Source organism: Haemorhous mexicanus, chromosome 12 (genome assembly GCF_027477595.1).
Source record: "Haemorhous mexicanus isolate bHaeMex1 chromosome 12, bHaeMex1.pri, whole genome shotgun sequence".
NCBI classification, from domain to species: Eukaryota; Metazoa; Chordata; class Aves; order Passeriformes; family Fringillidae; genus Haemorhous; species Haemorhous mexicanus.
In genome coordinates, this window is record NC_082352.1 from 6,906,093 (window position 1) to 6,930,910 (window position 24,818).

A 24,818-nucleotide genomic window follows, 5' to 3' on the forward strand; every position below is an offset into this window, starting at 1 on the left:
TCACTGTTTTCACTAGCAAAGGTAATTAGGCCTCATTTCCAGTGTTTTAGAGAAGACAGTGTCATGCTTAGGTTCCATGTTTTTCACTTGAGCTCTCCTTTGTACCATAGTTATATTGTTAGAATTATCACTCTGCTTTTGATCTAGAAAAGATTAGTCTGTTGTAATATTATGATTGTAGTTCTTTTTTAAACTGTAACATAATGCTTATTAGATTGTGTGATCCAGCTAGCTTCTGTTCTTCCAGCAATTTGAGCTATTTCTGTGTTTACAGGCATGAAGCCATACACTGAAGTGATTCTGTTTAAACCTTTTATATAACATTAATGCTTGAGTATTGCTTTACTGCTCAGCCTGATAGAATTTGGTAAACTTCATAGTGAATATAGCTGATGATAGCTTTTAATGAGCATTCTGTTAAGCATTAATCAGTTTGATAATGTATATAAGGCTTTGTGCATTTTCTGTTTTTACTGTAAAGCTAAAGCTGTCAAAGGTGCAGCTAGAGCAGTGTGTGTCACTCCCAAGTTAAATTAGGTTGAAGCTGGGTGTTGTGTTCTGCCAGCAAACTCTTAATGGAGAATTCTAATGTGTTCCTAGAATTATAGCAATGCATTAGCCAGTATTTTCAGATGCATTTAACTTTTGGGCTGGAAAGAAGTTGGCTTAATCTCAATAAAATGCCTGAGCTTTGGGGAAGCTTTAATGTACTCTCTTGAATTTGTAGACTAAATTCCTTTGGTTTGGTTTTTCTTGATGACTTAAATGGCTTCTACATCCACACATTCTCTGGAGAATGCTGTGGGAAGGTGATGGAGTGAATACAGTGACTAAACTGTTTTAGGTAATAAGTATTCCACCGTTGTTGTTCATAGCCACATTTTAATCAGATGTGATACCTAACCCCTAACGAGACACTGAACAGCTGCAGGGGTAAGGGAGAGGAAAAGGGAAGGAAATTGAGAGTTGTGATTCTCAAAACAGTACCAATGTGGCCAGTGGGGGTTGTTTCCTGCTGTGCAGGAACATGCATGTGAGGAGCAGTGCAGAGCTCCCATCTGCTCTGCTCAAGGAGGGTGACAAACACCCGTGTGAACTGGAAATTACCTTCCTTCCTGGGGTGGAGCGCATCTGTGGCACCTTAGGTGCATTACAGTAACTGAAATGCCAGAGTTCAGTGTTTGAATGCAGTATCTTTTCACTCCTTGCTGGAGTTCCAAGTGTGATTCAGCCCTGTCAGTAGTTTTGTAGTAAAAGAATCTGTGGCTGCAACTAAGACTCTGTGGCTGCACATCACTACGTTGTTACTTGTGGTGTGTAACTAATGAACTGGAAACTGAAGAGTATCATTTCAAGCTCTTCCTATGATGGTCCATCAGTTATGATTCTTAAAGCACTTCAGTGGCTCTTTTTTTTTTTTTTTTTATTTTTCAGGTACAGATAGTGTTTTAAGAAGTCAGACAGACAGCAAGCTTAATGAGGTCAGGCTTTCTGTGGGAGCTTCTTCTCACATAAATTTCTCATACCTTTTTTGCCAGGGAATGAAGTGTTACTTTAAATTTTGTTTGGGGTTTTCTTTGATGATGAGGAGGATTTATGGTATGTGTTCTTTTCCCCTCCTGTTATGGGAAGAAGTCTTTGAAGATTTGTTAGGCTGAAAGACTGTCAGTAAAGCTGTTGGAGACATTTGTGCCCTGCAGTTTGAGCACTGCAGTCTGATGCTTGGTTGCCTCCTTGTGTCAATATGCTTTTTCCACTGGCAGTGTGTGGTGTGTTAACAGCTTCTCCATTGCTGTCTTGGGGAGGATCTCAGCAGTCTCATCTTCTGCTGCTTGGACAGATACACAAATTCACTAAACTAAAGGCAGATAAAACTGCCTCAGTGGGACTACTGCATTAATGATAGCTGGATTTGGAAAGTGTTTCAAAAGGCCACACCATCCACCCTCCCAGCTTTGCTATGTCCACTGTCACCTCTAGTAGAGGTTTGTCCGACACATTCTTGGAGATTTACAACATGAGATACTTGATAGCTTTGCCAAGCAATCTAAACCATGTGCTTACCTTCCCTTTTTCAAGGTGTTCCTGATCTGTAACCTGAGCCTGTTTTCTTCAGTTAAGGCCTACTTATTAGATGTGGGAAGAAAAAAATGCCCTTCACTGAAAGCTTGATCCACCTGTGGGGGAAAAAAAATCCTTACGTGCTTCATGCAGTTTCTTAGTTATAAGCATCACTGTCTTCCATGGATGGGATTCTGCTTACAGGACTCCTTTGCCTTTCTTACTTCAGTCTCTGCTCTAGTCAGTTCATCTGCTGTGATGAGGACAGGAACATCCAAAACCATCCAAAAAAAGGCATGTAGGACTCTCAAGTCTTGCTGTGGCAAACTGTTTTGCAGGTTGCACATGTGTGTACATGCAGCCCTGCTTGGCGCTTGACTTACACTGAATTGTTTTCAGTTATATGTCCTAATTTGTTACTGAGTCATGTTTGGACTGCAAGCTGCAGTCATTAAGACTTAGTTGGAATTGTGGCCTAGCCAGATGTTCAGCAGGCAGGGTTTTCTGTAGCTAACTAGTCCTGCCCATGAAGGTGTCTCAGCCCTGCTATTGTATGAATCTGCAATCTGTGTTCCTGCAGCAGACCTGCCACAGGGCTTGTGCTGCCTCTTCTCTTCCCTCTGCCCTGGCTGAGGAAGGAGCCCACAGCTTGGACTTGGATTGCAGCTACCTGCCAAGAAATCTTTATAGTGATCATGTGGTGTAATTACTGGTGATCATCCTTATGGCACACTGCTACACATCCTGTTTACCCAGACACTGTGGTAGGACAGCTCAGGGATTATAGAATTGGTTGGTCTGGGTTGGAAGGGACCTTAAAGCCCATCTTGTTCCACCCGTGGCTGTGGGCAGGGACACCTTCTACCAGAGCTGTCCAGCCTGACTTTGGACACTCCAGGGATGGGGCAGCCACAGCTTCTGTGCCAGGGCCTCAGCACCCTCACAGGGAAGAATTTCTTCTGTACATTTAATACAAATCACCCTCTTCTGGTGGGAAGCTCTTGCCCTTGTCCTTTCACTTCAGTCCCTTGTCTGAAGTCTCTCTGCAGCCCATTTAGGTACTGGAGTGTGCAGTAAGGTCACCCTGGAGCCTTCTCTTCTCCAGCTGAACCCCCCACCTCTCTCAGCCTGTTTCCAGAGCAGAGGGGCTCCAGCCCATGGAGCATCTTTGTGCCCCTCCTCTGGGCTTGCTGCAGCTGCTCCATGTCCTTGTGCTGGGAGCCCAGGCCTGGAGGCAGCTCTGCAGGAGGGGTCTCACCTGAGCAGGGCAGAGGGACAGATTCCCTTCCCTTGACCTGCTGCCCATGCAGGGGGTTGAGCCCAGGACATGGTTGGTTTTGGGGCTTCAAGTGCAGATTGCTGGCACATGTTGAGCCCATATTAAGCTGGACTTTTTTTAGATTCACAGTCTTTAATTACTCAGCTTGGTTGGTGTTCTGAAGGTGTCAATGAGCAAGCACTGTCTTCTTTACTGTATTAGCAAGCTGCATGGCTGTGCTGATATGGGAGCCTTGGATAACTTTCATAGTCTTTCATGGAAGCTCTTGTTATTACTATATGCTTTGAAAGCAGAGGGACCATTTTGTCTGGAATTGTGCAGGAAAGCTGCTTGAGGCACATAACCTGCCACTGCCAGACTTCAGTGGTTCAGGCTGGGGTTGTCCAAGCTGTAGGTTGCTGTTGATACCTTTATAATGGAAATTGCTTGTACTTTAACTGGTGGTGTTTGTGTTTAACTCTCCAAGGGAACTCTGCTTGTGCCTGGTCAGGGGAGGGACCAGAGCCCAGCAGGCAGTAGATCAGCTGATAGCATGGCTGAAACTCAAAGGCTATCCATGGGAATTGGGTGTATGTTTTCCCACCCCCTTGAGCTGCCATACAGTGAGCTCACACTGAGCAAATGATGTGCTAGGGATAATTCTGCATTGGAGGAAATGGGGGATACTGATTGTGTAAGGGTGGTGTGCTCAAATTCAAGTCTCTAACTGTGCTCACACTTTCTTGCTAAATACAGCTGAAATTGCATGGGGAAATCATGCAACTTCTGTTGATTACTAAGGAAACCTGCATGAGGGGAGAGACAGAAAAAGCTTGTTATTTAAGCATTTGTATTCCTGTTAATCTCAATTCTTGTTAAAAAAAATCTCTCAAGTTATTCTAGAAGGTGCCTGTTAGGGTTTTTCCTGCCCTTGTGTATGATGTGTTACAGAGAATTGGAATTGAGGAAGCGAGCAGGTGAAGGTCTGATTCCTTTGGGATCATCTTCTCCAGGGCACTGTGACACCTAGTGACAGCATTTCCAATGTTTACAGGTTGGATTTTCACTCTCCAGTTGCACTTTTGCTCTGTTTAGCCAAATGTTACTTAGCAGCCTGACCTCGAATCACTGAGACTCTTTCATGGAAGTAGAGATGACCACAAATTATGATAAATTTCACGGTGGCTTTTCAATTATGGCATGGATATTCATATCTCCTTGGTGTACTTCTCTAACTTTCCCTGGAAAGTTGAGGCTTGCCTTACATGAGGGTTTCTGTTACACTGTCTGAGTGTCTCATTGGTGTGTGTGAGCAATCCTTATACAGGTGAGTTTTAAGACTTACATGAGCACAGTGCAAAAGCATCAGTGTCCTGTGGTGCAGTAGAATCTGCTGTGAAAAGGCTGTTAATTTGTCTCTTGGCTTTAGATCTCAGCAGGAGAAGTTAGTTTGTATATCAAAGTGGTAATAATTTTGTTCTTAACTTCTCCTCTCTGATATTCACAGTTAGACTCTAGTACCTGGAAGGCCTGAGGAGACATTGAGGATAACTGTGTGATTTGAAATGTATAATCATGAAAAATATTCTGTCTGAATAAGTTGTAATAGTAGTTAAGCAATGCCATTGGCTGCTTACATCAAGACCTGAACCTGCTTTTTACTTTTGTGCAAGGAGAATCAAAACTGCCCCCTAGGTGTTCCCAAATACTGTTTTAACAGATAGCATGTATGATACATCAGCCATTCTCCATATGTATTTTAGAACATCTCCTTGGAATATCTGAAGTCCATATGGCTATGTATGATGAAGATATCTTGAAAAATCCCTTTTATTTGGCCATTCAGAAGCGACGTCCTGATCTATGCAGCAAAGTTGCAGAACTCCATGGTATTGTAAGTATGAAAAAGTGTATTTAAAAGCTGCTTAGTAAATAGGAGCTATTTGAACTTATATCTTATGTCTGCTTTGAAACCTGTAAAGATTATTTCAAGCCTACAAAACTTGGAAATGAAGCAGAACAATTTTTAGTTTAAGTTGCACATTATTTACTAATATGGAACTCTTGATATATTGCAAAGTAGTAAAAAGTTAAGGTTGGTGTTGTTTCTAAACTCTACAGGAAACTTCTTTTCTTATCTGAGAACTGAAGTTATGTATTCTCTCAAGTTTATACCTTAAATGGGATTGACCTTTTGAGATGCCTGGTGGATAAGCAGTTACTCATTTGACAGCATTTTACATAGCAAAATAAAGCTATTAAACTGACCTGGAATAAAAACTTCAGTCCTTAATATTTACTAATCTGAGCATTTTGCAATTAATTTTCATTCATAATTAAGTGTGTAGAGACTCCATTAAACCTGGAGGTTATTGTCACCTGATGATAAAATTTGTTTCTTTCTAATTAAGAATTTGCCTCGAATTGCCAATCTGTTGGCCTAAACACAAGATATTTATCTTGGATCTTTTTCTTTCTGATGGATTTTTGTTTGAGTTTGAATATATGCTTCACTTTTTTATTAACTGCATAATTTTAAGTCCTCTGTTGCCATTTGAAGTTGTGACTGGTGCTAAGTAACTAAAGATTTAATTTACTTCCCTTAGTATTGTTTGCTTCAGTTGCATCTGTCAGCCTTTTCCAGATAAGTTACTAAGTGAAATTTCTGGGTTAATAATCAGACTGTGTGTCTAGTGATAGCCTCTCTTTTTTTAAATAAAAACACCTATAGCTCCTGAATGTTTCCTGTAAATATTTAAAAGCCTGATTTAATTGCTTGCCTCCTAAGGACAAAAGGTATTGATAAACAGCTGGCAATACACAGCATTTCTCTCTTAAACATGATTTAACTTTTTTTAGGTGCTAGTTCCATGCAAAGGAAGCCTTACAAGCAACAGTCTTTCTACCTGCCAGTTTGAATCTTATGTTCTGAAGCCTCTGGAAGAAAGTTTTCAAACCTTAAATGGAAAGGTATTTCTGTTTGATATCTGAATGTAGCTTGGGGACACTCCAGTAAGTGATTCACTGCTGCTGTGACTGATTGTGTGAACTAATGGTTACAGACAAGGCAAGCAGGGCTGACACTGCATAGGATCCCAGGGTTTTCATTTGTAATTTTGCAGTACAGTGTGAGAACTTGGGCATACAGCTTGCACTAGAGATAGTTTGCAGGCTGCCATCAGCATCTTCTGTTCCAGATGTCCTCACTGGAGCTGCTGGGAAAAGAAACCCAGGTGTGAGAAATACACACAAGCTGTGGGGTATTTTTCTGAGGCTGATATTAAGTCCTGTTCTTAAGCTGCTGGGGTTTTTTAATTTCCTTTCTACTAAAAGTGCCCTAAAATCTGCAAACAAGACCTTGGTGATGGTCTGAAGCCTCCTCCAGCAGTAGACTTGTAAAAGAAGTAGCTGTAAGCAAGGTTCAGCCAGCCACTGTCCAATGAAGAAGCCTTTGTTTCAGTGTCAATACAGCATGAAAATGTGAAATTTCTCCAATTTGGAGCTTTCTCACCTTGCAAATTTCTCTTCTCTCCCTTGGAAATGTGACTCTGTCAGACAGAAGCCAAAGAGCACCTTTTTTCTGGCAGTTTCACATTTGTTCTGCTTTGTCTTGTTTCAGGAGATCTTCATACAAGGCAACCTCATCATTCTAGGAGCTGGTTTTAATTACACTCTCTCAGTACCCGTTCTCTTTGAGGAAACCTTTTACAATGAAAAAGAAGAAAGCTTCAGTATATTGTGCATAGCTCATCCCTTGGAGAAAACAGAAAGCTCAAGTATGTTTTGGTGTCAGTTTGGTGGCTGCCTTTGCACAGTGAGCAAATTAGTGTTTGTGCTTAGTAAATGTGTTCATTCTGCAAAGTGTTGGCTTGGTTAAAAGCCCTTGGCATTTATGAGCTTGCTGGGCCAGATGTTGGTATGCTGCTGCAGAGAAATACCAAGTTGCTCCCAGCAAAATTAGTGCTGAGACTGGGGCATAAATCCTGTAGAATTAAGAATTATCTGTGGAGTACTTTGTCCAGCATGATTTTTCTTAGCTTTGCTCAATTTAGTGCTGACTGCTTAAAAAGGGGATTTAATCCTAAATGTGATAGTGTGTCTTGAGATGCAAGGTGGATGCACAAATAACTGGAGAGGTAAATTCTTTCATGATCACTTTGCAGGGGGATAGAACACACAGTAATAACTTACTGAAAGTGTACGAGGTCCTGTTGAAATGCAGAAAATGTTTTATAGGACAAATAGCAAAGATGTGTTACATGTGTAACTAAATGTAGGGGCTGTCAGGAGTGTGCCTTTGTTTTGATTCTCAGTCTGGCAGAGTTAGGTCACAACCTCCTGATGGTGGCACAGCTTATGAAGTTGAATGTCTCAGTTTTTGTCTTGCACTGAAAGTGCTCCTAAAGGCTGTGACACTCTTTCAAGAGTACAGTCAATACTGTGAATGCTAACAGCATGTCCTTGTGAACTTGTATAACAATCCATGTTTACTAATTAAGAACAGAAGCTCCTTAAGGAGCTTAGAAGCTTCAGCTTTTTCTGAAGTAAAAACATTTGTCTTCCTAAATAAGAATATTTGAGACTAGTGAATGCAAAGAGAAGTAGTACTAGGGTAGTGTGAAAGTAGTACTGTGAGGGAAGCATGGAAGGCTTTAAAAACATCAAAACCAACCCCACTGCCATTCATATAGCCTTAAATTCTGTAAGTGTTAATGTATATCTCAAAAATTATTCTTGTGATATTCTTTATAGCCATTACTGAATATAGTCATATCACAATCTTTCAGAAGTGAATGAGTTTCTAATTTCAAAAGTAATTTGAAAATAATGATTTAAGCCTCTTATTAGCTGGCTGCCTTTGACTGAAGATGAAAGACTTGCCTAGAAATAATTTTTAGAAAAACAGCATAATTTCTAAGTGAGGGATTCAGTTGTGTTATTCAGAAAAAAAAGGGGATTTGCTTTAATGTTGCTTCCTGTAACTTTGCTCTCCCATTCAGAGAAAGCATGTCTAAATAAAGAATAGCTTATGTAAAAGTCCACGATGGGATTTTTGCAGCTCACTTAAAGCACCCTGACTTCCTGCATGGTCACTCTGTCAACACTGTAATGTGCTTTTCTTCCACTTTCAAGCTTGACTTACACAACTCATAAGCTGAGTGCATGTGGTAATAAATGATCCCAGTATAAAAAAAAAAAGTGAAATCTGTTTTAGCTATTCCAAATAAACACTTGACATAAAAAGCAAGGGAGCCTGCTCAAATGTGGCTCATTAAATTCTTTTAATTAAAGGCAATACCTGTAGTTAAAGGTGCAGTGAGCTGAGTTCATGTTTCAGTGTACACAAGCTGGCTGTATATGTAGGGACAAAATATATCTTACCATGCATATGTATATTAAGCCTATGTGTTAATTCTTGGCTTTTATTTTAGGTGAATCTACAGCTTCATCAAACTCCTATTCTCTTAAAAACATTGAAGATGTTAGAGAGTTCTTGGGAAGGCACTGTGAGAGATTTGATAAATACATAGCATCTTTCTATAGAACATTTAAAGAACACGAAAGGAAAAGCCTCCGCCACTACATAGTCAGTATCTTCCTTCCTGATGTCTAATTTGCTAAATATAATTAAATGCACTGGTGCTGTTATCTTTGCTTTATTGAGCTTTTCTGTGTCAGAGTAGCCTAGAGTTGTGAAAGAGGAGGAGGGAGAAGTGGTAATTTACATTTAAGAATTTCACTATCTGAACTGTTTAGTAAATGCAGTTATTATTGCTGAAACTCTTACCATACTGTACACTTCTGAGACAGGGAAGACTTACATTACTTATTTGGGCTTTGCTCCTTCAAGTCCCATTGACCTGAACCTGATGGCTTTTGTCTTTTCTCTCTCCTAGGATTCTGTCAATGCACTTTATACCAAATGTCTGCAGCATCTTTTGAGAGATTCGCACTTGGTAAAGACTTACTCCCCTAAATACTTAGTCCAGTGTTGCTTAGGCAATAAATTATCTGACTTTCTCTTGCTGTTTATGGCTTTGCTTTTCTAGAAGATGCTTGCAAAGCAAGAAGAGCAGATGAATCTGATCAAACAAGCAGTTGAAGTAAGCATCTGAAATGAAGGGAAATAATTAGCAAGCTGTTTTTAATTCTCCCTTTTATCCCTAAAATACTGCTTTTTTTTCTACAGATGTATATCCATCATGCTATTTATGACCTAATCTTCAAATATGTGGGGACGATTGAGGCAAGTGAGGTAAGTTTCCTTGATTGATACTTACTAGTGATGTTCATCTAAGGCATTAAAAAAACTTGTTGCCTTTCTATTAATTAGGATGCTGATTTTAATAAAATCACGAGGAGCCTTCAAGACCTGCAGCAAAAAGACATTGGAGTAAAGCCTGAGTTCAGGTGAGTGAGAGGACTGTGGATTCTTGAAGAGTCACTGAGATCCTGTCTTAAATAGAATCATGCCAGCCAAAAAGTGTTTTCCTTCAGACACTAGCAAGTTTTTTTATACTTTCATTTGAGATGTAGAATCAAAGCTTTGCAAGTGTCATATGAGGGCAGTCTGTGCATTGATGGTTGACTCCTTTTATGTTTTTAAGCCATTTACAGGATACAGAAATGCAGGTGCACTTGGAGTAGAAGTGGGCATATTTTGGAACCATTCTTCAATTCAGCTCTGAATAAATAAAAACTTGGGCTTTGGACATCCTGCAGAGGAACTCTGTATGCTAATCATTCCTTTCTAATTATTTTGTAGTTTTAATATACCACGTGCAAAGCGAGAGCTGGGTCAGTTGAACAAATGCACTTCCCCTCAACAGAAGCTGCTTTGTCTGCGTAAAGTTGTACAAATTATTATGCAGTCTCCAAGCCAAAGAGGTCAGTAATTAGTCAATTCATCATTTTAAACTTAACCAGCACACAAAGCACTTCGGTATATAAACAACTGTTTGGATAACTCTTGGGGATCAAGCACAGCTGAGCTGGAGTCTCTAAGGTCTCTGAACAGAGCAGAAGGGAAGGGGAAGTGAGGTAGGTGTGCCAGCACTGGTTCCTGTGGGCTGGGGTGGGGTACTGGGTTAGCATGTGTATGCTTTAGCTTGGACATGTAGGAAGCTCATATCTGCCAGGACACTGAGGGTGATCCCTTTTAAACACTGGAGATTGCTCCAGGAGCATTCTTGTGTATTTGTCTATGCTGCCCTTGACATCTTGAAATTGAGACTCTTGAGATGCAAAAATGCAGAAGATGGGTGGGGCCAAACAAATGTGCTGCTGCAGATTGCAGACATGATTCTATGATACAAAAGCACAGTCCTCTTAATCTGGCACTTTATCTAGCTTGAAAAGAGAAGATACTTTTCTTTTCAAGCAAATAGATAAAGCAAATAGAGTAGCACAGTGAACTTATGCTTTCCCTACTTCATCTCTTCTCTAGGAAGACTGCTGGGTTATGGAAAAATGTATCAACTTGGAGCATAGTCTTTGCCCTCAAGAATTTCAGAAATCTTGAGCTAATGCTCTGGCCCTTGCTGTGTGGGAAGGGAGGGATGCTAGTCAAATATTGCTGTGTGTACTGCACAAACTGCATTTGTGTGTTGGCTCCTGTCAGACTGTTTCAGTGGCAGATTGAGAACATTTGGAGGCCTGCCCTGGGCTCTCCATGCATTCTCTAGTAGAGCTGGCCCTTAGTCTTAAGAAGCAGAACTTTAAGAATTATTGCACTTGATTTGAACCATGACATGATAATACCAAATGTGAATTTTTTTTTTTTTTTAGTTAACATGGAAACCATGTGTGCAGATGATCTTCTCTCTGTTTTGCTGTATTTGCTTGTAAAAACAGAAATCCCAAACTGGTATGTAACTGTTTTAGCTATATAGAACTCCTTCCTACCATCTTGTGTAGTGCTGCTGTAGGGACAAATGTTTCTGAACACACAGCAATGACTTACTGAAAGTGTATGAGGTCCTGTTGAAATGCAGAAAATGTTTTGTAGGACAAATAGCAAAGATGTGTTACATGTATAACTAAATGAAGGAGCTATCAGGGATGTGCCTTTGTTTTGATTCTCAGCTTAGAAAAAAGTTGTAGTGGGAGGCCATCTCTCAACCCAATCTGTGAGTCAATACAGCCTTCATAGAGTGGTTCTTTCATCTGTGTTGGGAGCTGTGACACCTTTTTGCTTGTCAAGATTTGGTGCATTTCTTTCAGAGAAACTAGATGTGAATGTTTAATTACTTCCTGCTAGCTTGTGCCATTGTGTCTCCTCATTTTCAGTAAAAGTCTGTCTAAACCTTCCAGCTGTACCTGAACTGATTTTCAGTTCTATTCCATCCTGGACCTCTGAGATTAGCATTTGGCCTTTAACTTGTAGCTATCACTGTGGTGCTTGTGGTGCTGGAAACATTTATTCACTCACTTCAAAGATGTTCATCTCCCACTATTGTCCTTAGCCTTCCATTCCTTCCATCCAGTTGATAACTCTTCATTGAAATATTTAGGAGATAAGTAGAGATCTGGTCACTCTCCAAGCTCAGATCAGCCATATTGCTGGCCTAACAAGCTTTTTAGAAGCTTTTTTCCCAGCTCACCCTATTGTCTGCCTGGATTGCCTAAGATGAGCTGCAATATGCCATGCTAGTGTCTTAGTTTCAGTGGTTCACAACTTTAACTTTTTCCTTGTCAGGATGGCCAACCTGAGTTACATAAAGAACTTCAGGCTCTGCAGCTCGGTGAAGGACGAGCTGGGGTACTGCCTGACCTCCATTGAGGCTGCGATCGAGTACATCCGCCAGGGCAACCTCTCGGACAGACCTACAGTAAGCTGCTCTTAGTCTGTCAAATGCCTGCTTCCTACCTTGTAGTACCATTGTGGCTGTCAGGCCAGCCAGAGGGTACAAATAACTACCATAAGAATTTCCTTCTTTTGCTTAAAAAAATGAGTAGAGGTGACTACCTGAAGCAAATGCTAAATTTACCTAAATTGTTATAATGAAGTGCTAACTATGTAGCGATATTTTTGTTCATTGCATACTTGAGGAACCACTTCAATGTCAAGTCTGCCTCTTTATATGGTTAGAGGAGAAATAACAGCACTGTTTTCTACAGATGAGTCTCCAGTATGTTTATCTCCTGCTTGTATTCTACCATGATTGTGAAAGTGCAGTACTTGGGAGCAGGCACAGCTTAAATTTTTGTGTAATTTTAAAAAGCTTAGCTGTGCTAGCAGAATGGAGGTAGCAGTGTAATTTAGAATTAGTAAATCTTCATACTGGAGGAATTCCATGTGTTTGCAGTGTGGGTTACAATGCTGCACTGAGTTGATGGCTTAGGGGGGTGCAGGGCTGTGATAAGGTGCTGTTTGAAGGTCAAATTTGGCTCTTAGGATCTCTGACTTAGCAGGGGCAGGAAATCTGTGGATCCATGAGAGATTTCCTACTGGGCAACTAGACCTGCTGTCAGTCTGGTCACATCCCTGCAGGCCAGTCAAGGGTGATACTGATGTGACTTCAAAGACTTCAATAATTTAAGAACTTTGTAGATTATTTAGTCAAGGAATCCAGTCTTACCACCCCTGTAAAATTTTCTACTGTTGTAAAACTAGGTTTTCCTGAGCTGATGTGGACATCAAAAGGAGTGAACGTGGAACCAGAGTGAATTCAATGTCTCAGTCTGCCCAACTGCAAAGCACTGGAGTGTAACTGCAGAGGCCAGAACAATGGTTCAGTGTGCAGGGCTTGGGATGGGGCAGCCTGGGGCACAGTCTTAAGAAGCACTTAATGTAACATTTTGGCCTCTTGCTAGTTTTGGTTTTGTCCTTTTCTGGAATTTTTCGTAAACTTCTGAAAGTTTGTTTTGTACACTCAAAAAAAAAACCAACCCAAAAAACAAACCAACACTTTCATATTGTGCAAAGAGAGTGGTATTTCTTGTCTGTAATTGAATTATGTTCAAAAAAAATAAAAATGTTAGTTTAAAAGAAACAACTTGCTATATGATTTCGCTTCCTGCAGTCGCTTGGCTGTCATTCACAATCAATATACAAACAGCAAAGCTGGTGCTCTGAAAGAAAACTGAAACCAAAGTAGAGTTGTCTTTCACAACAATGCCAGCAAACTAAGATAGAATATACTGCTCTTAAATTTCTAGAATAGACTGTTTCCTATTAAATGCCTGATCCTATCCCTTTTGGTGTAGTTGAGGATAGCAGCTTTTATACTGGGATTGCATTCAAATGTTGTAACTTAAGTGCCACTTCCATTAAGGTACTGTAGTTCTTTGGGAGGCACCTGTCTTGAAAGATAAACTATATATTTGAGAAGTTTAAATGAGGAATTCAGTGTCTGCACCACGAGAGGAACAAGCCATTAGTGTTTCTGCCCATACTTCAGCTGGATCAGCTCCAGACCCAGAGAACTTTTATCACTTCAGGGTGAATGTGCAACACAGAGTCCTCTTGCATTGCCTTTCCTTGGAGTCAGCCTGGCTGGAAGGCAGCAGAACCCTGCGGATGAAGTGAGGGACAACTTCCCCTTAACACAGCTGGAAAGGAAACAGCCAGCCCACCCTTTTCTCCTGGGTGGGAGAAGGTTGCACACATTGAAAAGAGACTGAGCTAGAAATGGAAAAAGAATAGTGAGGAGGTGGAGGAGCATTGCTCTCTCTTCATGAAGTAACCAGCTGAGATATTTCCTTTACTTTCTGGTAAAGGGGGTGAACTTTGAAGCAGCAGCAGCTGTCATCTTGCTGCCCTATGATTTCCTTCTCCAGATTGTGCTGGAAGGGGGTGTGGGATTGAAGTGAGCAGGAGCATTGCTGTGCCTTGGGGCTTCATTACAGCCCCTTCTGTGGTTATGCTTAATTTTATAGCTGGCTTCAGATGGAGCTGCTGGCAGCTGTGTAATGCTGCTGTCCAATCCCTAATGAAGATTACTCCAGAAAGAAACTCAGCAGGGGACTAATGTACCCTGAGGGATAATGGGCATGTTCTCACCCTCCTGTCAGTGAATTGCACTCAGGACCTTCTTGCCAAATCTCTCCACCCAAGGTCATGCAAGTCCTTGTGAGACACTTTGTGGGGAAGAGAGGAGCCTGTAAAGCATGAGAGAGTCAATTTTATTTTCTGAATTGTCAACATTATTCAATTAGAATTCCTGTTAATAAGTGTTGGATACTGGCTCATTCCTTTGCACAGCTAGTGTGTAGTAAGACTCTCAATTTCAGAGGGTTCAAGTGAGGTATAAAAAAAAATAGGGAGTCAGAGCCTGCCATGGGGGAATAGGCAGCATTTTGTTTCAGATGTGGGAAACAAAGGGAAGCTGGGGAAATGATCTGAAGCTGGGGAAATGATCCCTACTCCCCCTCCCCAGCAAACACTTTATTACCCTTAGTTTGTGTTCAAGAGTTCCTCTTCTGGCTTCTGCCACCTGTATTTCCTCCAAGTTATCAGCTGTAATCTGGGGGAATGACTTGGGGAAGATGATTACAAAGGTACATTCTCATAGGTACAAATATTTTCTTTTCCTACACATTGTAGTATTAGATTAAAAAGGTCATTAATGTTTGGTTGTGTATTTTCTAGACAACATATCCTTAAAATACCTGAAAGTCCCACTCCAAGCAATTTCTTTTTAAAAGAAATCCAAATTCTTGGGCTGTAAGTAAAGCTGGTACGAGTGGATTCTGACTTTGAAGGCCCAAACTTGCTTAATCCTTCAGAGAATATCTGATTCTTGTCATTCCATATTTCACTGTTGAAGATAGGTGGTTTCACCTGGGCTCTTTTTATTCTGATTTATATAATAAATATATAATGCTTCTACATTAGGGTTGCTGTCTCATGTGACTCTTAAAATAATGATTCCCTTGAAGACACACTGTGGAAGGAGCAGTTCTAAAACTACAGCAGTTCTTGCTAATGGTTACTGAGATTCCCCACAGTGAAAGTATAGAGCTGTCTGTGAGCATCCACACTAGAACTTCTGATTAGACTTTAGGAACTTGTACCAGCAGTTAAACTTTTGAGCAAATATTTCTTAGGGAAGGTATTCCTGTTCAGAGTGAAGAATCTATGCAAGGAGACCAGTGTTACATGCCTTGTAATTCTGAGAAGATATGCTTTGGTATCCTTAGCTAAAGTACAGAGGTTTGAAAAGCTTGGTGAATATTTGTCCACCTTCATGTATCTAAATACAAACAACTTCCTGTGAAGGACAGAGAAAAACTTTCATCTCCAGATCTCACAAACATGTTTTAAATGACATTATGTGCTGAACTCATAAGGGTTTTTTGGACAGCTTTATGAGAGGCATCTGTGTTGATTTTGAAACATGAATAGTCCTAATTTCTAGAAAGTCTGAATCAACTGATGTGTATTTGCAGTTTATGAGGCTCAGATTTCATGCTGGCTTGCTAATGTAAGAGTGGAGTCAGACTGGTTTTACTCATTTACATCTGGTCCTGACAGACTTTAATTGCAAAAGCCATAGCCCAGATCCTAAACCATCAAAGTTTGCCTGATACATGGGTGTGTGTCTGAAATGCAGTGGTTTTCTGTTTAATGGAGGCTGAAGTCTTTCCATTTCTGGAGAGCCATTATCCTGCAACTGCACCACTGCCAACCATGAGCATGTGGATCAGAACCAGCCACATGCAAAAGTTTCCATCTGCATTCTTAGGAAGTGTTTTCCTTTAGGCTGTTAGTTCATTTCACGGGAGAGTCAGTGCTGCCACCTCAAAATCTAACTCCACTTAATAATTTTCACCTGCCTTTGGAGGCATTTATATTCTTTAGTGCATCCTGAAGTGTATCTTAGCTGTCTCTAAGGACTGATGCAAGGGTTGCAGCTGTATCTGCTTGGCTCAAAGCTGGATACACAGATGGATCTGCTGCAGAGCGATGCTTTGCCTGGTGCAATCTTCTATTTTTCAGCCAGCAGCAGAGCTCAGAATTCTTTGAGTCAGGGTTGTATCTGGGTCATCTTTTTTAGTAGCCATTGGTAGACATGTTTTATGTGAATTTGCCTTAATTTCTCCTCTTGAGAAAGCTGTGTTGTACCTCTTGCAGTTCATGCTTTCTTTGATATGTATTTTTTAGTTTTGCTGTGTTCTTTTTTAGATGTACTGCCATGATTTCATTTATGTTAATTCACAGTGAGTTTCAGTAAAGAAATATACTGGTGAACATCTGCTTATAATTTCTGTGGGTGCCCAGTCTTTTATGTCTCAAAATCTTAAAAGTGAAACTGATTCAGATTTCACATCTGTCTGATAATTCATGCTTAGCAAATAAGTGTTTAATATTTTTAAAAGTTAATTCCACTGTTAAGGTTCTGCACTTTTGCCTGTAGATGGCTGTATAAATAATCAATCTATCTGTTTTATTTTCAGGAATCTGAGAGTCTGTGTGACAAGCTGCTCTTGAGGCAAAGGATGAACTTGTTGTCCCAGATGTCTGCTGCACCAATAGACTGCTTATTTAAGGTTAATAACTTTTATGGCAGAATACGTATTTGCACATTTCATGTTTAAATCCCTCCCTTTCTGCAGTTGTATGGAATTACAACTGGAATTCTCGGGAATGTAATGAAGGGTTAATTACATTAGTACTGTGAAATGTGTTTTAGTAGATGCTAAAAGTGTCTTTAGAATCGAGTTCATTTCTGTGCCAAAGCCTTGCTAACATAATATAATCTTATGGGTTTCAGTACATGTTGTATGAAATATAGAAGTAAATGAGGATGAAGTGCTACTGCTGTTGGTATTGTGTGGCCCATTTAGTGCACAGATGTGACACTGCTTGTGTCTCACAGCTTTTAGTGCTTGAAATTGGAGAGTTTTCTGAAATAATTTAAATATAGTCACCTGACAGCTACTTCATATTATCTGTAATCTCATACTGTCATTCTAAAAGAATTTTGTCTATACAAGGACACAAAGCAGAGCTTCTAATTATATGTGTTCACAGCTTATGGCTGGAGACTTAGTAATTTTATAGACATGTTTTTGCACAGAGGGAGCTCAATTTCATGATTGAGTCTAAAGAGGACAATAGAAATTGTTTTAATTTTTTTATAGAAAGTGAAGGAAGCCAAGAACAGTTTCTTTTAATACTGAATGCCCATTAGGGGGTTTTGTGCTGTGACATTGTTCATTTCTGCTTTCTAATGCTTGAATAAGTCTTTCATAATCGAGTCCTTTCATTTTGTGCTTCAGTAAATTACTTTTGGCTTTTTTGTCTTAAAAGGAGGCTTTTTATATTGGCTTCTCATTCTCTCTTCTCTTGATTTTTGGTAGCATATTGCTTCAGGTGATCAGGAGGAAGTGGAGCGGCTGCTGAGTCAAGGTGACAGTGATAAGGACACTGTACAGAAAATGTGTCACCCGCTGTGCTACTGTGACAAATGCGAGAAGCTGGTTTCTGGGTGAGCACTCTTCACCCCACAAATGCATAGAGAGCTGTGTAGAAACCTTTATCCAAGATTTCCTTCAGGAAGTATGCTGCTTTTGGTTATAGAGGAATTTGGGAGCGCTTTGGGATGTAGTGGAGAGCATGTGGGTGTGTGTGGTTTGAAAAAACAGAAGAAATATTGGGAACACACAGAATCCTTTGGAACCCACCCATTCTCTGATGGAGCCTGTGTGGGCTTTGGTAAACATGGTGCTTCTTCTCTGGAATCAAACTTACAGATCTGGGACTAACCCACTTCTCTTAACAAGATGTAAAGTATGGAATAATTTGTCAGTGTAAGAGGATAAAAAGCTCCAAAATCAGTTTTTTGCCATCATTGGCAGCTTTTCCCTTTCTCTCCTCCTTCCTGCCACCACCTGGGTAATTAAGCTGCTTTCAAACCATTGTGTTTTAAAGGAAACTGAATGACCCTTCCATTATCACTCCCTTTTCCCGAGATGACCGGGGATACACTCCACTTCATATAGCTGCTATTTGTGGTGAGTGGGCTTGCTGTTCTGCACCAGTGTTCCCTCCTCCTTTTGCTTTTGTGTCTTTATGTCAGCCTGTTTCCCACCTTTGTATTAAAGTTGGAATTCTGCATTAAGTTGGTTTTTTTTGCTGCTTTGCTGTTGAAACTTTGCTCTTTCCATCTGAGCACAGAATGAAGTTGTTGTGTATTCTTTTAAGCTCAATTTCTTATGGCTGAATTAATCTTTTGGTTTTGACTCTATTTTTGCCATAGTGGTTACCACAGTGGTGCTTTCTTCAGCTCTGAATAAAGTAAAGATATGACCTCAGAAATCAGTCTTGTTTTAAAGGACTGGCAGATTGAGAAATGACTTTTCTCTTTCCTGCAGCTGGCAATGCATTGTAGATCTGTAACAACTGTATTGTAATGTTCATTATGTAATTGATTTTCCTTTTACTAGAACCTGTATTATTTTCTTAGTGGGTGTTTTCTTATTTATAATTTCCTTTCTTGTTATTATACTGAATCCAAATATTTTCATTTGTTATTTGTAGGATACAAATATAGCTTGCTTTTAGGTGGAGGTTCTTTTATGGGGCTTTGACATTGAAATATCTGCCACAAAAAAACCCCAAATACCAAGGCAGTGAATATGCAGTATATGGAAACATAGTATGCAGAAATGCAGAATATCTTGGTTTATAGTCACTGTTTGAATTTGAAAAGTGGCAGTGTTCTTGTGCAAAGTTACACCTTTCTTTGAATGTTTATTTTCCAAGGTCAAACTTCATTAGTGGATTTACTGGTAGCCAAAGGAGCCATTGTCAATGCCACAGATTACCACGGTTCAACTCCCCTTCACCTCGCCTGCCAGAAGGGATATCAGAATGTTACAGTAAGCACAACACCTAACCTAAATAATAAATGCATGACTCTTACTAAGTTCTGCTCTGTTACTGCCATTTAGATCTTCTGGGGAGCTTTTACCAGAGCTGTTTAAGCTGTCAGAATGGAGGATCTTTCATCATTGTAGTTTGCAAGATATTTTATTTTTTCTCCTACTGCAAGGTTTTCAGCCATTGGGAATAACCAGCTGGCAGCTCTGCACAGTCCATCCACTTTATTAACACAAATGTCCAATACATAATACAGATGGAGAGCATCTCTGCTCTTGCTTGAGACAGAACAACCATTGCAGCCATTGGGCCGAGTTAAATGCTTCACACTGAGTTCAGGATAGACTGTGTAACTGCAGTAATTATTGTCTACTTGAATTTAATGTGATGTTCTTCAGTTAGCATTGTTGAAATAAAGTTGTGTCTTCACTTGCATGGGCTCTTGAAATGTGAGGTAGATGATGTAGTGAACACATTGCAGTGTTTGCTGCAGTAGAGATTTCATATTTTTCAGTTAAAATTCTGAATATGTAAGAAGAGACTTTGTGATTCTCGGGGTAGGGCACAATGCTGCAGTGCCAAGAGGGTGGTGTCTGAAAGAGGAGGCAGTGCTAGTATCTCATGAAGTGCTTCATCATGCCACAGCCCTAAAGGAATCTGCAGAGCAATAATTTTTGTACATTAATTTTTTAGCTACTTAAATGTAGTCTACTTTTGTTTTTCTTTTAAGCTGCTCTTATTGCACTACAAGGCAAGTACTGATGTTCAGGACAATAATGGAAATACTCCACTTCATTTAGCCTGCACTTATGGTCATGAGGATGTAAGTAATTGTTTTGTATCAAACCAAATGGGCATTCTAATGCAATGGAATTAAACTGATGCAAATTAGCACTAAACTTACATATTTTAAAAAGTAAATAAAAATATTTGAAGGCTAAATTGTTTAATGCTCTAAATGAGGACTTTATTTGGTAGTTAGTAGCAATTTTTAATGTGACTTCACATTAAAGATAGCAGTGCTTTGCAGATCTAGTTGTTTAACTCTTTATTTAATGACACTGAACCACTCAAGCCTTCTCTTTAGGTAATGGCTTACATAAGCAGCAATAAAAACAAACCTTGCAGGACTGTGCCTGTTGTCTGAGCTGAGACACAACACTATAACTTATTGATAGCTTTCCTTTTCTTCCCAGTGTGTCAAGGCTTTAGTGTACTATGATGTGCACTCCTGCAGACTGGATATTGGCAATGAGAAGGGAGACACTGCTCTGCACATTGCTGCTCGCTGGGGCTATCAGGGCATCATTGAAGTGCTCTTGCAAAATGGGGCAAACCCAGAAATTCAGAACAGGATGAAAGAGACTTCCCTGCAGTGTGCATTGAATTCCAAGGTATTCCTCTTCATCTTCAGCCTGATTTCTTTCTGATGCAACACCACAGAGGTGGAGTTGTTCACTGCTAAGAGGGTTTCACTATTAAAGAGAGAATGTGTGTTTCACTCTGGGGAAGAAAGGTCCCATTTTAACTCCAGCAGTGAGAATACACTCTGGGATAGAACAGAACTTGTAAATGGGAACTTCTAATCTGCTCAGTCATGTTCTGTTGCTAATTATTAGGTTGTCTACTAATATGTGTTTCAGTCAGTAGATTCCTCTGTGAGTGGAGTTACATTGGTTCTCTTTAATATTTTTGTGCAGATTTTGTCATTGATGGAAGTAAACTACCTAACATTTGAAAGAGGACAGAGTGCTTCTGAGGTAACAGCCCATGCAAGCTAAATTGTTTCTTTCTTTTGCTTAACCTCCTTAATTTGATATTTCACCTTTTTTGGTTGTTTGTTTGATTTTTATATGTTTTTTTCCAACTGTAAGTCACCACTTAGGTCTCCTCAGCACTCAACAGAAACTTTCAGCAGAGGATCATCTGTCTCAAGCCTGTCATCAGCATCAACTGATATTAGGCAAGAAGAAGCAAAAAACAATTACAAAGAGGTAAGACTGAGGTATTGGTTTTGACAGTAAGCAAAGTGAAGGAAGCTAGAAGAGTGATAATTTGCCACAGTGTTTTTAACTGCTCCCTCAGGAATAGCCTTCTGTCTGGTTTGGAAAAAAACTGCTGTCCTCAGGGGCTTTGTCATCTCAGTGCTTATTTTTGTGTGGCTTCTACTGCTCTGTTGGTTATTTCTGGGGGAAAACTGACACCATCTCTGAAGTAGTTGTTCGTATTTATTGAAGTTAGCTGTGTAATTTGAGAATTTGTTGAGGTTTACCAAAGTACAGTGGCAGTCAGTGCCCCAAGGCCCTGGCTGTCCCATCCAGGAACTAAGTGCCACTGTTAGCTTAGAAAATCTGTCAGGGAAAAGAGACTCATACAGCCATGCTGGCCAACAACAAACTGGAATGTTAAGACATAAGACATGCTTTCAAATAGGCATGGGAATCAATTTTGTAACAAGTGAAGAAGTACAGACTGTATATTAAATATCTTGCATGTATGTGTTGGCTCATTTTGCTCTGTCCACACCAGATGGTATCCTCTGAATTTTTTCCTGTGGGATCTCAGATCCACACTTGTTATCCCTTCCCAAGACTGTCATATTACCACTCATTCTGATGCTTCTTTTTATTTTTCCTAGTCTGCTTATTCATTATTTTTTTCCAAATAGACCTCCTAAGTATGTTTTTTTCTCTCAATATCACCACTACATTCAAATTCTTCCTTTTCCTGGTATGAAAAGCTTCTTTTCTTGCCAGAAGTTTCAGCTCTCTAAAAATATTGAAGAAACACAAAGATGCAAATTTTGACTGACAGTATGATTTCCCACTTGAATTGCTCTGTGAGAGGCTCACTGTAGGGCTGCACCTCCCTGTTTGTACAGAGTCAAGCACTCTAAATAAGTTCTCCTTGTAGATTGAGGATTTATTTTTCTTTGAAGGAACAAATTTATCACACCCAAGTGCTAAGACTGTAGTTCAAACCAGGGAAAAAGATTACAAACTGCTTACACCTGAGGTCCTTGAGGTTAATGACCTTCTCTGTAATCCAGCTTTAGTTGATTTCTGTTTGCCAAGTTTCACCTGGGCTCCCTGCTCAGAGAGGCAAGAGCCTGATGCTGAGAGAGCTCCATGAAGGAAACACCACTGGAACTAATGGGAAACTGATACAGCCAGTTTTCCAGATTTCAAGGTTTGCACCTTGGATTAAGGGGATCCAGTCAGACCTTGATTAATCAATACTGAATTAAAACTCTTAAATGAGCCAGTCACAGTGGTTTGTTTATTATGACTTAGAAAAGAGAGAGTGAAAGGGCCAGGATTGTAAATTTGGGACCTTCTCTGTTGGAGCTAAAATCTCCATGCACAGTTTCTCTTCAGCAGCTGAAAAATTGGCCATGCAGGTGAATTGTAATAGATTTGTTTCTTCTATTTTTACATTTAAAGCAAGGTTCTGTTCCATGGAAGAGTGAGAAAACAAACTGGAAAGATGGGGAAGTGCATGTAGCAGACATTTTACCCTGAGTACTCTTAATAAATTATCTATAAGCTGCATAACAAATGTACCACTGCTGGGGCCTGAGACAGCTTTTAGTACTTTAAGAAAGTTGTTATTTTTGGACACAAATTATCAGAGCTTGTGGGTCACTGCTATTACTGTTAGGCATTTTGTATGGCATAAGGTGACTCCTGAAAAATCCTTAAGACCTCACATTCTCCAGTGACATTATTCTGTATGATCAGGGGAAGTTTAGGGGAGGCACAGACCTCCCTAGTGTATATAGTCCATTTTAGCTGTTTATATGGAGGGATTGGGATTCAGCCAAGTTCTGGAAGGCAATTGACTTCAGACATCTTATTTCCCCTCCTCAGTCAGTGCAGGGAAATTCACTTCAGAGAGGAGTTAATCTCAGACATGCTTAATTTGACCTGAGTTGCACTCAGGTGTTATTTGTTGGCTGTATTCTCTTCTATAGGTACCAGAGAAGGAGTTTAAAAATCAAATGCCTGGCTGTGATTTAGACAGCTGACTTTTAGACATTCAAAGGTAGGAAAGAAAAATCAAAGAATCATAGATTCTGCCTGGAGTGACCAGTGTGTGACTCCAAGGACCTTCATCCTGTATTAGAAAGGTGGTAATAAACCCAGACTTAGCAGTGTTTCTAAGAAGAGATAAAAATGGAGAGATTTAATTGGCCTCTGATCTTTCAGCTGTTTGTGTCCTGCTCTTCATCTAAAACTCTGAGGAAAGAGATCAGAGCAGTGGAACACAAACTTCTCATTCTTCTTTGTTTGGCTTGCCAAACACCACTGTCACACTCAGCAAGGTGGTGATTTCCATATGAAGATTGGAGTGTGACTGAAGCTGTCACTCCATGACAGCTTGCAGGGTGTTCCTCACCATAGAAACAAGTGTGTTTACCCCATTAGCATCTTCAGTGACTGTAGCACAGTGCTGGAATAATTTGCTATAATGCTAAAACAGACTTTTTCAAAGCTTATTAAATGATTCTTGACACTCTGCAGAGCCAGGTGAATTGTGAGAGGACTGATGGACTCTCCCTGCCCTTTTGCTGGCATCTTTCCCATTCTATCAGGCAGGATCTCAACTCCTTCATGTGAGAGTAGAGAATTAGAGAAGTGAAGAGACAAGTTAATCTCCTTCTCCTGCTTTCACAAGCAGCCTGAGGGCTCAGGGGAATGGCACCAGTGCTCTGAGGAGCTCCTTCCACCTCTTCTTCCCTCACGTGTCTGTTCCTCCTGCAGAGCTGTGAACAGGCAAGCACCTTCCTTCCCCAGCACTGGCCTCACCTTACACTAAAATGGGCTAATGCTGGTCCCAAAATGGACCCTTTAGTATTTATATCTTTCCAGATTTTAAGTAAGAAAACAACTTTCATACTTACAGTAAAGTTAGATTTGTAAACGTTTGATTTTAGCACAGGATTAAACCAGTTATCTGCAGATGTAAAGGTAACAATTGGAAAGCATCTTTTTCATCTTAAACTGTTGTTTCTCAAATAGCTTTATGTTCCTGTAATGACACTGTACACTGTAATCACACTGTACACTGTAATTATAAAGAGATGGGCACAGGAGTAGTGTGTTCAGGTTTTTGGGGGTCACTGGTACAATATGTTGGGAGCTGTGTGCTGGAGAATGAGAGCAGCATAGAGCAGCTCAGCAGGAGTCCAGCCAGTGGTAGTGTATATTGGAGTAGGAATTTGCCTTGAGCAGGCTTTTTTAACATTAAGTTCACACAGAAATGCACAGGGCAGCTGCTGCTGGAGCAGCATAATAATATATATCAGCTTACATGGCTTTGTTTAAGGGTGGGCCACATATCCTCAATTTAGATAAGTACTGTTTAAATGAGCAAGTCAGAGATCATCAAATGGCCCCAGGCCTTGTGCAGATTCTCTGTTTCATAAAGGAGGGAGGTTTTTCCTTTAAAACTTTATCAATAAATATGAAATGGGCCAGCAGTAATCCTACTGCATGAGCTTAGGAGGTTAGCAAAGGACACAGGATTTTCTGTGTTCTGCTTAATACCCATACCAACAAAGCAAATAAATAATTTTCTTCATACATAGGTGGAAAAACTCCTGAGAGCAGTTGCTGATGGAGATCTGGAAATGGTGAGTGTTAGTGTGGCTGTTGAATATTATTGAAT

General features: G+C 40.2%; 1 protein-coding gene across 2 annotated transcripts in view; it reads left to right on the forward strand.

Moving 5' to 3' along the window:
• The window catches only part of ANKRD27 (ankyrin repeat domain 27), a 55,000-nt gene that overhangs the window by 17,135 nt on the left and 13,047 nt on the right, over nt 1–24,818 (forward strand). For both annotated transcript variants that reach the window (XM_059856990.1, XM_059856991.1), the window contains exons 2-21: nt 5,083–5,213; nt 6,179–6,289; nt 6,939–7,095; nt 8,752–8,906; nt 9,217–9,276; nt 9,370–9,423; nt 9,510–9,575; nt 9,654–9,730; nt 10,086–10,207; nt 11,108–11,186; nt 12,018–12,150; nt 16,721–16,813; nt 17,627–17,754; nt 18,198–18,280; nt 19,032–19,147; nt 19,879–19,971; nt 20,345–20,542; nt 20,849–20,908; nt 21,023–21,142; nt 24,739–24,783. In XM_059856990.1, coding sequence (XP_059712973.1) covers nt 5,112–5,213; nt 6,179–6,289; nt 6,939–7,095; nt 8,752–8,906; nt 9,217–9,276; nt 9,370–9,423; nt 9,510–9,575; nt 9,654–9,730; nt 10,086–10,207; nt 11,108–11,186; nt 12,018–12,150; nt 16,721–16,813; nt 17,627–17,754; nt 18,198–18,280; nt 19,032–19,147; nt 19,879–19,971; nt 20,345–20,542; nt 20,849–20,908; nt 21,023–21,142; nt 24,739–24,783 — 2,052 coding nt within the window. In that variant the 5' untranslated portion in view covers nt 5,083–5,111. The remainder of the gene's footprint in view (nt 1–5,082; nt 5,214–6,178; nt 6,290–6,938; nt 7,096–8,751; nt 8,907–9,216; nt 9,277–9,369; nt 9,424–9,509; nt 9,576–9,653; nt 9,731–10,085; nt 10,208–11,107; nt 11,187–12,017; nt 12,151–16,720; nt 16,814–17,626; nt 17,755–18,197; nt 18,281–19,031; nt 19,148–19,878; nt 19,972–20,344; nt 20,543–20,848; nt 20,909–21,022; nt 21,143–24,738; nt 24,784–24,818) is intronic.